The sequence below is a fragment of the Mustela lutreola genome, chromosome 8 (genome assembly GCF_030435805.1).
Source record: "Mustela lutreola isolate mMusLut2 chromosome 8, mMusLut2.pri, whole genome shotgun sequence".
Lineage (NCBI taxonomy): Eukaryota > Metazoa > Chordata > Mammalia > Carnivora > Mustelidae > Mustela > Mustela lutreola.
This window is the reverse complement of record NC_081297.1, coordinates 23,583,702-23,598,083: the sequence shown is the minus strand read 5'-3', so window position 1 is coordinate 23,598,083 and position 14,382 is coordinate 23,583,702. Positions and strand designations below refer to the sequence as shown.

At 42.4% G+C, this 14,382-nt stretch overlaps 1 protein-coding gene across 1 annotated transcript in view; it reads right to left on the bottom strand.

Moving 5' to 3' along the window:
* ST8SIA6 (ST8 alpha-N-acetyl-neuraminide alpha-2,8-sialyltransferase 6) overlaps positions 1-14,161 on the bottom strand; it is a 149,914-nt gene extending 135,753 nt beyond the window's left edge. The window contains exons 1-2 of the mRNA XM_059184031.1: positions 12,431-14,161; positions 11,871-11,969 (exon numbers count right to left, since the gene is read on the bottom strand). Of these exons, the coding sequence (XP_059040014.1) occupies positions 11,871-11,969; positions 12,431-12,531 (200 nt within the window). The 5' untranslated portion in view covers positions 12,532-14,161. The remainder of the gene's footprint in view (positions 1-11,870; positions 11,970-12,430) is intronic.
* Positions 14,162-14,382: the final 221 nt, after the last annotated feature.

The window sequence follows — 14,382 nt, the reverse complement described above, 5'->3', positions numbered from 1 at the left end:
GCCACAGCAATCAGACAACAAAAAAGAAATAAAAGGCATCCAAATTGGCAAGGCAAAAACAAAATTTTCACTATTTGCAGATGACATGATACCACAGGCAGAGAACCTGAACAACTCCACCAAAAAATTGCTAGAACTGATACACAAATTCAGTGAAGTTGCAGGATACAAAATCAATGTACAGAAGTCTGTTCCATTTCTACACACGAATTATGAAGCAGCACAAAGATAAATTAAAGAATTGATCCCATTTACAATTGCAGCAAAACCCATAAGATACATAGCAATAAACCTAACCAAAGAGGTGAAAGATCTATACTCTGAAAAACCATAAAACACTGATGAAAGAAACTAAAGAAGATGCAAAGAAATGGAAAGACATCCCATGTTCATGGATCAGGAGAACAAATACTGTTAAAATATCTATACTACCCAAAGCAATCTATACATTTAATGCAAATGCTATCAAAATACTAACAGCATTTTTCACAGAACTAGAACAAAATTTGTATGTACAAAGACCCTGAATAGACAAAGCAACTTTGAAAAAAAAAAGCAAAGCTAGAGGCATCATAAATCCAGACATCAAGTTATGTTTCAAAGCTGTAGTGACCAAAACAGTAGAGTATTGTCATAAAAAAATAGACACACAGATCAAGAGAACAGAATAGAAAACCCAGAAATGAACTCACACCTATATAGTCAATTAATCTTTGACAAAGCAGGAAAGAATACACGATGGGAAAAAGACAGTCTCTTCAAAAAAATGGTGTTGAGAAGACTGGATAGCAATATGCAAAAGAATGAAACTGGACTGCTTTCTTAATAAATTCAAAATAAAGACATAAATGTGAAACATGAAACTATTAAAACCCTAGAGGAGAACATAGGCAGTAACCTCTCTAACACTGGCTGTAGCAAATTCTTATTAGATACCTTTCCTGAGGCAAGGGAAGCAAAATAAAAAATAAACCATTAGAACTACAAGAAAATAAAAAGTTTCTACACAATGAAGAAAATAATCACCAAAACTAAAAGACAACCCTCGGAATGAGAGAAATATTTGCAAATGATATATGTGATAAAGAACTTATAAAACTAAACACTCTGGGGCACCTGGGTGGCTCAGTATGTTAATCATCTGCCTTCAGCTCAGGTCAAGATCCCAGGGTCCTGGGATCGAGCCCCCCATCAGGCTCTCTGCTCAGTAGGAAGCCTGCTTCTCCATTTCCCTCTGCCTGCCATTCCCACTGCTTGCGCACTTGCATGCTCTGTGTGTGTGTGTGTGTCAAATAAAAATATAAAATCTTTAAAAAAAAAAAAAAACCTCAATACCCCAAAACCCATTAAAAAAATGGAGAGACAGCAATCAGACAACAAAAAGAAATAAAAGACATCCAAACCTGCCAAGAAAGGTCAAACCCTCACTCTTTGCAGATGATATGATACTGTATAAGGAAAACCCAAAAGACTCCACTCCAAAACTCCTAGAGCTCATACAGGAAATCAGTAAAGTGTCGGGATATAAAATCAATGCTCAGAAATCAGTTGCATTCCTATACACCAACAGCAAGACAGAAGAAAGAGAAATTAAGGAGTCAATCCCCTTTGCAATTGCACCCAAAACCGTAAAATACCAGGAATAAACGTAACCAAAGAGGCAAAGAATCTGTACTCAGAAAACTAGAAAGTACTCATGAAAGAAACTGAGGAAGACACAAAGAAATGGAAAAATGTTCCATGCTCAGGGAGTGGAAGAACAAATATTGTGAAAATATCTATGCTACATAAAGCAATTTACACATTTAATTCAATCCCTACCAAAACACTATCAATGTTTTTCAAAGAAATGGAACAAATAATCCTGAAATTTATATGGAACCAGAAAAGACCTGAATAGCCAGAGTAATATTGAAAAAGAAAACCATAGCGGGGTGCACTACAAACCCAGACTTCAAGCTCTATTACAAAGCTGTAATCATCAAGACAGTATGGTATTGGCACCGAAACAGACACACAGATCAATGAAACAGAATGGAGAACCCAGAAATGGGCTCTCAACTCTATGGTCAACTAATCTTCGATAAAGCAGGAAAGAATTTCCCAATGGAAAAAAGTCTCTTCAACAAATGGTATTGGGAAAATTAGATAGCCACATGCAGAAGAATGTAACTGGACCATTTCCTTATACCACACACAAAAATAGACTCAAAATGGATTAAAAAAAAAAACCTCAATGTGAGATATGAATCCATCAAAATCCTTGAGGAGAACACAGGCAGCAAACTCTTCAACCTCAGCCGCAGCAACTTCTTCCTCGAAACATGGCCAAAGGCAAGGGAAGCAAGGAAAAAATGAACTATTGGGACTTCATCAAGATCACAAGCTTTTGCACAGGGAATGAAACAGTCAACAAAACCAAAAGACAACTGACAGAATAGGAGAAGATATTTGCAAATGACACATGATATAAAGGGCTAGTATCCAAAATCTAGAAAGAACATATCAAACTCAACACCCAAAGAATAAATAATCCAATCAAGAAATGGACAGAAGACATTTCTGCAAAGAAGACATCCAAATGGCCAACAGACACATGAAAAAGTGCTCCATATTACTCAGAATCAGGGAAATACAAAACAAAAGCACAGTGAGGTATCACCTCACACCAGTCAGAATGGCTAAAATTAACAAAGCAGGAAATGACAGATGCTGGAGAGGATGCGGAGAAAGGGGAAACTTCCTACACTCTTGGTGGGAATGCAAGCTGGTGTAGTCACTGTGGAAAACACCATGGAGGTTCCTCCAAAAGTTGAAAATAGAGCTACCCTATGACCCAGCAATTGCACTATTTGGTATTTACCCTTAAGACACAAATGTAGTGATCCACAGGGGCACCAGCACCCCAGTGTTTATAGCAGCAATGTCCACAATAGCCAAACTAGGGAAAGAACTTAGATGTCCATCAACAGGTGAATGGATAAAGAAGATGTGAGAGATATACATACACACATATATATGTAGGTATGTATATACAATGGAATACTATGCAGCCATCAAAAAACAAAATTTTGCCATTTGCAACAACATGAATGGAACTAGAGGGTATTATGCTAAGCAAAATAAGTCAATCTGAGAAAGACAATTATCATATGATCTCTCTGATATGAGGAATTTGAGAGGCGGATGGGGTTTTTAGGGAGTAGGGAGGGAAAAAAATGAAACAAGATGAGACCAAGGAGGGAGACAAACCATAAGAAACTCTTAATCTCAGGAAACAAATTGAGGATTGGGGTGTGGGGGCAGGGATAGGGAGGCCGGGTTATGGACACTGGGGAGGGCATGTGCTATGGTGAGTGCTGCGAATTGTATAAGACTGATGAATCACAGACCTGTACCCCTGGGACAAATAATACATTATATGTTAATTTTAAAAAATGGAGAGAAGCCATGAATAGATTTTCTTCCAAAGAAGACATACAGACGTCTAACAGACACATGAAAAGATGCTCAACATCACTGACCATCAGGTGATGTACATTAGTGCTGAATCACTAAATTGCACACCTGAAGCTAGTATTACACTGCATGTTACCTAACTGGAATTTAATAAAAACTTAAAGAAAAAAGATTCTCTAACTTGGCAGACCACTGTTCTCAAAGTATAAGGAAAAATTATACTCTTTTTTTTTTTTTTACTATATTTGAACAATATTTACTATAAGCAGCAGAAGAAATCTTTAGAAAGCATTTGCTTTGCGTTCTCAATAAAATACAAGAAAACCATCAGAAATGAAGGGTGAGGTGTATTAAAAGCATACTTAGAAGTTTCCTAAGATATAAACTGATGTGAGAAGATGCAGGCTGAGACAAGAAAAAAATTGTAAAGAATAATAATGGAATAGATGTACTGTTTTAGACAGGGCCAAACAGAGAACTGACACTACAGAAAAATCATTCAGAAATGTAGAGGACAGATTTGAGAGGCCATCCCAGAGGGCAGGGGAAAAAGACAAAGAGAAAAACTGAAATCGGAAAAAGAAATAAAATCGTTTACATGGAAAGGTAATGATGGGAAGAGGTTCAGCACCGGCACACACAAAAAATGAAGATTCACTTCACAGAATACAACCAGAATGTGCGAAACACATCACATAATCCATTATAGGATACCAAATGGAATAAATAGAAACAAAATAGAATAACTGGGCCAGTGGATTAAAAAGGCTTACAGAAAAAGTTAACCAAAAGAGGTCACTGAAAAGACATACTGCTGTAAATTTAACAGCAGCAAAGAAAGAAAAGAACATTCCTCTCAGGATCTGTAACACAAAAAAATCAAACAGGTTACTTTTGAAAAAGTAAAAGTTAGGATTACTCTTATTTGTTTTTCAGGGCCCTAAAAGGCAGAAAATAGATGAACAGAAATTTTAGAAAAATTCTAAGACCCAAAAAAAAAAAAAAAAAATGGAGTCATGGTGCAGTAATTCAGTACTCATATGTGAAAAATAAGAATTGGATCCTTAAAATATCTCAAGTTTCAGAAACACTATCATCCATCCTCTAAGCCTAAAATGTCCAAGATTTATGCCAGCTGACCAAGAACACAATGGAAACAAAGACCTGAAGAAGTGGGGAGAGGCTCCATCACAATGGCATTGTAAGCTGAATGTTTACAATGGCATTGAGCACTGAACAACAGAAAAGAAAATCTCAACAGTATTTCTAGACTTGTTGGGTTTAAGACTTTATTTGTTTGTTTACTTGAGAGACAGAGAGTCAGCTCCACAGAAAGCAGGAGTAGGGGGAAGGGCAGAGCAAAAGAGACAAGCAGACTCCCCGCTGAGCCGAGCAGGGAGCCCAACGCAGGGCTCAGGGCTCGATCCCAGGACCCTGGGACCATGACCTGAGCCAAAAACAGACGCTTAATTGACTGAGCCACCCAGGCACCCCACCCAATATTTCTAGATTGTGAGCAAGAACCTAATTCAAATAAAAAAAAATTCTCAAAAGCAAAAGTACAGGACAGAATAATAATAACTTAATAAAAGCCCCCCTTTTGCCACATGCCGAAAGAAGTTCTAGGACCATTAAATGTTTAAATATTTTAAAATGTACTTAAAATGTACACTTAGCACAGCAAATACTTCAATAAATGAACTGTTACGTTTATTCAGAAGCAGAATTGGGAAAGAAAAGTAGATACAAGTGATAGAGTAGAAAGGTTGGAAACTTGCACAGATTAAATAACCACAGACATAATTAAATGTTAACTAAATTAGAAAATCAATTTAAATGCATGGTAAAGAGAAGTTTTACATTTTTGATATTCATAAACCTCTTGTATAGCTGTAAGAAAATAGAGTATCTTTTTTTAAATTCTTTTTTTTTTAAGATTTTATTTATTTATTTGACAGACAGAGATCACAAGTAGGCAGAGAGTCAGGCAGAAAGAGAGGAGGAAGCAGGCTCCTGGCCGAGCAGGGAGCCCGATGCGGGACGCGATCCCAGCACCTGGGATCATGACCTGAGCCGAAGGCAGAGGCTTAACCCACTGAGCCACCCAGGCACCCCGAGTATCTTTTTTTTTTCCATTTTTTAATAATTTTTTATTTTTTATAAACATATATTTTTATCCCCAGGAGTACAGGACTGTGAATCACCAGGTTTACACCGAGTATCTTTTTTTAAAGACTTTATTTATTTATTTGAAAGAGAGAGAGAAACAGCACATGTGCATGCACAAGCAGGGAGAGGGGCAGAGGGAGAGATTCTCAAGCAGGCTGACAGCGGAGCCCCTGCAGCGTGAGGTGGGACTCAGTCTCAGGACCCCGAGATTATAACCTGAGCGGAAATCAGGAGTTTGGATACTTAACCAACTGAGCCACACAGGAGCTCCAGAAAACAGAGGATCTTGATAGAAAGATAGATAACAGTATGAAGAGCCAAACCATAAAGTAAAATTTAAAAATATCCTAAAGATTAAGCACAACATTACAAATAGAAATTAAGACATCAATAAAATATTATATCCTGATAGTGAAACTAAAAATATGAAAAGAAATTCTAAAACACAGAACTGTCAGGAGTTTGAGTCAATGGTCACTCTCCTACACTGCTAACAGAAAAATAAACTGAAACAACCATTTTTGTTGGACAAGTCCTAGGAACATTTTGAAATTTCCTATATTCTTTGATCTAGCCCCTCCACTTCTAGAATTTATTTGAATAATCAAGAATACGTGCAAAGGTATAAAGTTGTTCATATGATGGGGCACCTGGGTGGGAAGCGACGGCCTTCGGCTCAGGTCATAATCCTGGAGTCCCAGGATCGAGTCCCACATCAGGGTCCCTGCTCAGCAGGGAGTCTGTTTCTCCCTCTGACCCTCCTCCCCCCATGCTCCCTCTCTCTCTCAAATAAATAAATAAAATCTTTTTAAAAATAAAGTTGTTCATATGAAAGTATAAATCAAAATTTTAAAAAAAACCTAAGCCTAAATTATGATAGGTGTACAAGTTCAAATACCATGTTCTAAAAATTATGTTGCAGAAAGGTAAATGACATGAAGAAAAGTTTAAAAAGTTTTACTAACCCCTACCAAAATATGCATAGCAAAACTGCCAGATATGTGCATACAAAGTTATTGAAAATACGAGTAGTACCCATCTTTTGTACCCTGAATGACAGGCAGTTTTCTTTTTCTTTGTACTCATCTAAAAATCATGCAGTAAAGTTGCTACAAAACATGCCGTAAAGCACTTGCCACAATAATGAGTTGGGATGTAACACAACTGACTTTTGATGTCTGCCCTTTGTGGATGCCCAGGTGTCAAACAAGGAAAAGTCAAAGTTGTACTGCAGGAAGAAAGGATCACAGGGAACAGAAAGGCAGCCCACTTGGGAAAATAGCAGGTAAACCTCTCTAAGAAAGCAGAGAAGTAGAAGTATGGTCCCCACATCTCTGGAAAACTCATAGTCCAGTCATCCCTGAAGGGGCAATGAAATGGGCAGTAAGTACCAGAACATTCACAGCATAGCTGTTGCTCACTGGGAAATCTGAGCTAGACACAGAGCCTGAATCACCACCATGGATGTTAAAGTCAGAATGGACACCCCCACTAATAGGCACTAAGTCACAACCGGGACATAGATACTCCCGTGGAGGGACCCTGGAATTCCAAGCCAGCTAGTTACACAGACTTGCTCCGGCTACATGATTAACACTGCTGATAGTCCAGTCTCTCACTTTTTGAGTATTTGAGAACTAACTTATGACATTATAGCAGATTCTACTAATTTATTTTGTAATCAAAAATGAAATTAAAAGAAAGAATATTTGATTAGTATTTTTTAAAATTCCAACCACCTGAAAATTTAAGTATTCTCCTAAATCACTATGGAGATAAAAATTATTTAAAATTTTAGTGCAATTATAGGGGCACCTGGCAGGCTCAGGCAGTGAAGCATGCAACTCTTGATTTCAGGATTGTGAGTTCAAGTTCCACATCAGGTATACTTAAAGAAAATTAATAAAATCTTTTAAAAATTAATTTAATTATACACAGTTTAGAATATATTTTTGAAAATCAAAACACTATGTATCCAAACTTAAGGAACAGACCTAAAGCTGCGTTCAAAGGAAAATTCATAGTAGTAAACATTCTCTTACAAAGCAAAACAGAAAAATAAATAAAGCATTCACTTCAAGGCATTAAGTTGGAAGAAAGGAATGATTTTTAAAAGATAAAGAGAGCACAAATGAAGTAACAACAAGGAAAACATGCCAAAATTGAGAAATAAATCCAGGAGCTGGTTGTATGAAAAACAAACCTAGAACAAACTTTGACAAAACTTATTAGAAAAAGAAAGCATTCATTGTAATGGAATTATATTTTGAAAATTATTATTAAGTTTTTCTCTTTTGTCTTCTGACTTTGACATGACTTTTCCCTCTGTCATTTTAAAGCATCCTTTGGGGGATTCTGGAGCGATGAAGACTTGTTACTCAAAAAATGCAAAGAGAAAAATAAGGTGATATTCAGCTATAGCCAAGCAAAACAAGGTATGCTATGGCCTCAAGAAAAGAATTCCAGATTCTTCTCATTCTCCCACTTGAGCACATTAACCACCTTATTTGGAAGAAACAGCTCTTGGAGCTTTCTCAATCTTTTCAAACCTGGTCTCCACAAATTACCATTAAGACTTAGGTTTGAATTCAACCTGGAGGTTTGAGTCAGGACAAAAGAAAATATGAGGAACTGGGGTAGACTGCACATTCCCAACTGGGACCAGAGGTGGAAAGAAGAGAGCTCTGGCTTGGGGACAGAAAGATAAGGGTAACCACAAGAGTAGACGAAGTTGGCCTCCTCCCCCACCTCGGACTCTGAAAAGAGATCGCTTCTTGGACAGCCTCCCATCCTGAAATTAACTTAGAATAGGGTCACATGTACTTCACAGTGCAAGTAGAGGGAGGACCTCTATTTAATTTCTGGAACCAGCCTCCATTCTTGTAAGTTTAGACAGGTCCCAGAAATAGCTGGGAGACTGGTTGTGGATCTGGTGAGCCAGACCTGGGTGAGACAGCCTCAGAGCAAATGTTGCAAAGTAACAACACAGGAGAGGACTAAGAGAGAATCTTCACCAGGTGGGAGCTCAGTGAGGAAGATAGAGTGGGGGGACCTATAAGGTAGAATACCCGAAGAAAAAGAATGAGCCACAAACTGCAATTTCCTAACTGGCTATCAGCTGGGTGGTACCCAGCCATCAGATAGAAAGTGGACAACATCACTCTGGAAATTAGAGGAGTCAAAGGTTACCATGATCATGAACCCCAACTCTTAACCCTACTAACACATCATCTAAGCCCACCTCCTCCTTGTATCTGAGTGTCATCTTTAAGTAAAAAGAAATGATGAAAACAATATGGCAGATGGAGCATTTGCTCCCAGAAAGAATAAATATTGCCAGAAAGAGTTGATTAAATTGTCACATCGGACTAAGCTTTAACCTGGAGACATACACACACACCCCATCTTGCCCAGCACCTCAGAAAGGTTACACAGCAAGGCCATTAAGAGTGTGGGATTCTAGGGTGCCTGGGTGGCTCAGTGGGTTAGAGCCTCTGCCTTCGGCTCAGGTCATGATCTCAGGGTCCTGGGATCAAGCTCTGCATCGGGCTCTCTGCTCAGCCGGGAGCCAGCTTCCTCCTCTCTCTCTGCCTACCTCTCTGCCTACTTGTGATCTCTGTCTGTCAAATAAATAAATAAAATCTTTAAAAAAAAAAAAAAAGAGTGTGGGATTCTGTATCCACATGGCCTAGGTCTGACTCCTGGATCCACAAATTCCTTGTAACTCTGGGAAATTTACTTCTTCCCTCCATGCCTCAGTTTCCTCAACTATGAAATGAAGATAATCATAGTTTCTCTCTGTAGTTTTTAAGGGTTAAGAGAGTTAATAAATATAAAGTGCCTAGATCAATATCTGGCCCATTAAAGTATTCATTAAGTGTCGGTTATCTTTACTGCTATTAGCATTACTATTATAACTTTTACCTATTACCTACAGTGTGGGGCTCATAAAGGAAAGATCAGAGCAGCTACAGAAAAATTAAGAAATTCCAATTTCTCGGGGTGCCTGGGTTGTCAGTTAAGTGTCCAACTCTTGGCTTTGGCTCAGGTCCTGATCTCAGGGTCCTGGGATCGAGCCCCCTTCAGGCTCTGAGCTCAGTGGGTAGTCTGCTTGAGAATCTTTTTGCCTCACCCTGTGCCCCTCCTGCTCATGCTCTCTTTCTCTAAAATAAATAAATAAATCTTTAAAAGAAATTATAGGGGCTCCTGGGTGGTTTAGTGGGTTAAAGCCTCTGCCTTTGGCTCAGGTCATGATCCCAGGGTCCTGGGATGGAGCCCCGCATCAGGCTCTTTGCTCAACATGGAGCCTGCTTCCTCCTCTCTCTGCCTGCCTCTCTGCCTACTTGTGACCTCTGTCTGTCAAATAAGCAAATAAAAAATCTTTTAGAAAAATAAAAGAAATTCCAATTTCTCTCCATAATCAAGTAGTACAGATTAAAATTTGTATCCCTGCTACATAAATAATTAAAATCATAAATGATAAAAGGCATATAAAATAAATTAGACAGGTTTTTAAAAACATGACAGAATAGTATTTAAAAAGCCTTTGAATCAAATTCAGAAAAACATAGGAATTACCTATATTAGCTCAAGAAGCATGCAAAATAGAAAAGTATGCCAAAAGAAGCTAAAAAATTCATCAAAGAATTACCTCAAAAAAGGCCTAGAACCGGGTAATTCAATTAGTGCATTCTTTCAAAATTTCCCCAAGAGGTAATGCCAAAATGAATAACAAACAGTACCAAAGCCTGCAAAAAAAAAAAAAAAAAAAAAAAAAAAAAAAAAAAATGGAATGCTCCCCAGATCACTGGAAAGCTATGCTATCTATAGTATACAAACCAGAGGCCACTATTTTTATCAAAAGTTTTGTTACTCTAGGATTTCTTAGTACCTCTAACATGTTATAAAATCCTAATAGGAGGGCTGTGGGAGACTGTTCCTGCACTTCAAGATTTCTTCCAGGCTCCCCCAGACCTTTATTATGACTATGCTACACAGGAGCCCTGGGGTTGCTCAGTCAGAAAGATTTAGAAGGTCCAAGAGCCAAGAATATACAGAAGGAAACATAGAAAAAAGCATTCACAAAAGATAGGCAGAGGAAAAGAGACAGTATACAAAACTGAGGTAAGAATAGCATTGCTGAGGCACGGAACGGTACATTCTTCTGATGAAAATGTAAATTGAACCAACTCTTCCAGGATGTAACTGGCCATATGTGTTTGGAACCAACAATGCATATACTCTTCAACCTAATAATGTGACTTCTATCATTCTATCCTGGAGAATTCATTTAATATGAAGATAAGAATTTACATACAAGAATACACTTAATAGAATTATTAACAGCAAATAAAACAAAAAGCAAACAGGAAACAGTCAAAATGTCTAGAGCTACAAAGAGTTAAACAGATGGCACGTTCATCTGATGAATTATCCAACAATTAAAAGCAATAGTGGGGGAGAGGTAATGATATGTATTTGTCTAATTTTTTAGGAAAAAAGGTAGACCACAAAGTCTATCTTAAATATATTTTTAAAATATATGTAGGTAGAAAAAAACTACTGGAAGAATACAGACCAAAGCCTTAATATGATCTGTGGGTGAATATTTTTTAATACATTTCTCATATTACCTAACTTTCTGCAACAAGCATGTATTACTTTTATAATCAGAAAGAAAGATAAAAACCAAATAATTATTGCACATGGATAAATACTCCTGTGAGTGAAAAAGAACAGTTTTAAGCTTCCATTCACTAAGGACAAAACCAGTCTGAACGTTGCGCACAGAATTCTCCCAAACGTGAATCTCTCTACACGGGTGCCCTGTAAAGCATAAAGACAAAAAGCAAACCAACCGAATCCCTCTATGGACAGGCTGAGCTGCCTCTCTCCGGGGTTTTCAACACCAGGTGACGGAGAAGGGGCCTCAGCACCCATTTTGGCAAAGTGCAGCTGTTTGAGTGTCTCCCTCGGTTCGAAGAACCTCTACGTGGAGATCCAGGCTTTACAGGGGAGGTTGAGGCAGTGTGAGGAGTTACACACACACACACACACACACACGCACGCACAGTGTGAGGAGTTACACACACACACACAGAGCACACTCAGACACCCAAGCGCACTCAATCGCGCGGTCCCAGCCAGACAGCGCGAGGCGAGCCCTGCGGCTGCAGCCGCGCCCCACCCGCGCCCCGCGGCCGCCGAGTCCCCGCCCGCCCGCCGCCCGGAGCCGCGGGTACCTGTTCGTGGGGCGCGGTAGCTGGGTCGCCGGGCTCCGGAGCGTCCTGAGCGCGGCGGGGGTACCGCGGGTGGCGTCCCTGCTCTCCTCCACCGAGAGCCTGCACCGCCAGGAAAAAAACTAAGTTGTTACACGTCGCTGACAGGCTCGGCGGCCGCAGCGCGCTCGCACCTGGCCCGGGCGTCCTCGCGCCGCCCGGCTCCCCCGCCCCCGGCAGCTCCCAGACCCCGGAGTTTGAAGGTGCTTAGGGCGGGAAGGAAGGGGAACCACGGACCAGAACGGCGAGCTCGGGAGACCGCGGGGGACCCGACGGCAGGTCCCGCTCCGCAGCGACCGCCCGCCGGAGCCCTCGCCTCTCTCCCCGCCGCAGCCGGTGCCCACCTGGACCCCGCGTCGCCCCCTCGGTCGCCCGGGCCAGGCCCGTCCCGCCTCCTGGACGCCCCCTTTCCGGCCAGCCCTCGCGCGACCGCCGCCCGTCGGCTTCCCTTCGCGGCGGCCCGGAGGCGGGCGGCCGGGCGGCGGGGGAGCCCCGGGGGGGCGCGCGGCGGGCGGGCGGGTTACCTGGAGCGAGCGGGCGCGTTGGTGGAGCACCAGAGCAGGCGCAGCAGCAGCAGCAGCAGCAGGCTGGCGAGCAGGGCGAGCAGCGCGCCCCCCGGCCGCATCCTGAGCCCCACGCACGACCGCCGCCGCCCCGGCGAAGCGCAGCCCGGCCGGCCCGACTCGCCGCTCCCGCCGCCGCCGCGGCCACGCACACCTCCAGTGTTCAAACGCGGCGGGGAGGGGCGACGACGGCGCGCGGCGCGGGCCCGCACCCGGGACGCCCCGGCCCAGCCTCTCGCGGTGTGCCGGGGGCGAAGGGAGAAGGCGCGTGCCGGCTCTCGCCCTCTCGCGCCCAGCCCCGGACCGCTGAGCTCGGCGCTCGGCTTGGCAGTGACGATTCGCCGAGCTCGCCTCCTCTCCTCCCGGAGGCGCTCCGAGCCGCTGCGGGCTTTAGTCGCCGCGCCGCCGCCGCCGCCGCCGCCGCTGCCTCCTCCTCCGCCGCCGCTGCTGCCGCCGCCGCGCGGGGTCACCTGAAGGTTGGGACTCGCGAGCTGGACTCGGTGCTGATTGGGCTCCAACTTTTGTGCGCCCTCGCCTTCCCCGGAGTGCCCGCGGGCTCTTCCCCGGAGCCCACGCAGCTCACCCAAGCACACCGCAACTCCTTCCGCGTCCCTGCGGTGGAAAGCAAGGACTCGGAGGACTGAAAGAGAAGAAAGGAAAGAGACCACTTCAAAACTTTTCTTAAAACTGTGTAGTCGCTCGGCTGGATCGCTCCCACGCGAAGGCTGCTAGGGACTTGGTTTCGTTCGGTAGATCCTGGTACCCAAGAGGAGGAGGAACCGTCTCTTACTTGAACGCAGATTTAGAGGCACCGAGAGTGGATTTACCAGGAGCCAGGGAATCTTTAGGGGCTGGCATACTACCACCTGAAGGCCGAGCTGGGCCCCAGCCTGGTTTTGCAAATAGTGTTTTTGGAACACCTCCATGCCGGTTCCTTTGTCTTCTCCATGGCTGTACGTAGCTGGGGGGACCTGCTTTGGGTTTACAAGGCAGGGTTGAGTAGTGGTGACAAAGATAATAAGGGCCCTGGAGCCTAAAGCATTTATCTATCCCTTTTCAGAAAAACTTAGCAGACCATTGGTCTAAATCACGTTGGTCTAAATCATATTGGTTAGATACTGGAAAATGGCCCTATGGCGGTGTGATGCGGTCTGGCTGTCCTCTTTCTGCCCCCAAGCGATTCTGTCCTCGTGCCTCCAGCACACTGCGCATGTCTCCTGCAGTGCAACCTCAGCTTTGCTCCCGACTCAACCCTTGAGGAACCTCAGTGAACCGTAAACCCCATAACTGTTAGATGGGGCCTCATTAGATCGTACAGAGTTGAGCTCTCTCCGAAAGAACAACTGGACTTCACGATCTCGCAAATACTTTGGAAGGGCTTAAGCTCTGAAAAGTCTTTAATTGTGTTAGCTTTCCCAAGCGACAAAAATATTTGTATTTCACTTGGAGTCTTCTAGAGACACAAGGTCTTGACCTAAAAGACCCACCCCAGAGCCTTTGGGGGAACAAGGCGGCCAAACAACGATAAAGCTGTTGCCAGGGATTTTGTCACTGAAAAAAATAACTTATACCCAAAAGAGAAATATGGGCTACCTAGTTCCTTTCTGCTAACCCTGCATTTACTCTAATTAAAAATATTTAGTTGAAAACAAACCAGAACTTTTCACATAATAGTCGATCAATAAATGTTTGATCAATGAATGAAACGCCTAGGAACTAACGCTTTCCTTAAAGAGAAGAAGGAGGAAAAAACTGAAAATGGGTGTGACTGGAAATATGATTTCCTTCCATAGCTTACTCCTGCTGTTAAAGTATGTGCTAATCAATAAAGAAAAAGTTGTTCCTTTTACATAAGGTCAACATTTTTAGGAATATGGCTGCTTATCTGAGTAGGGCACAAAAAAGTAATACTA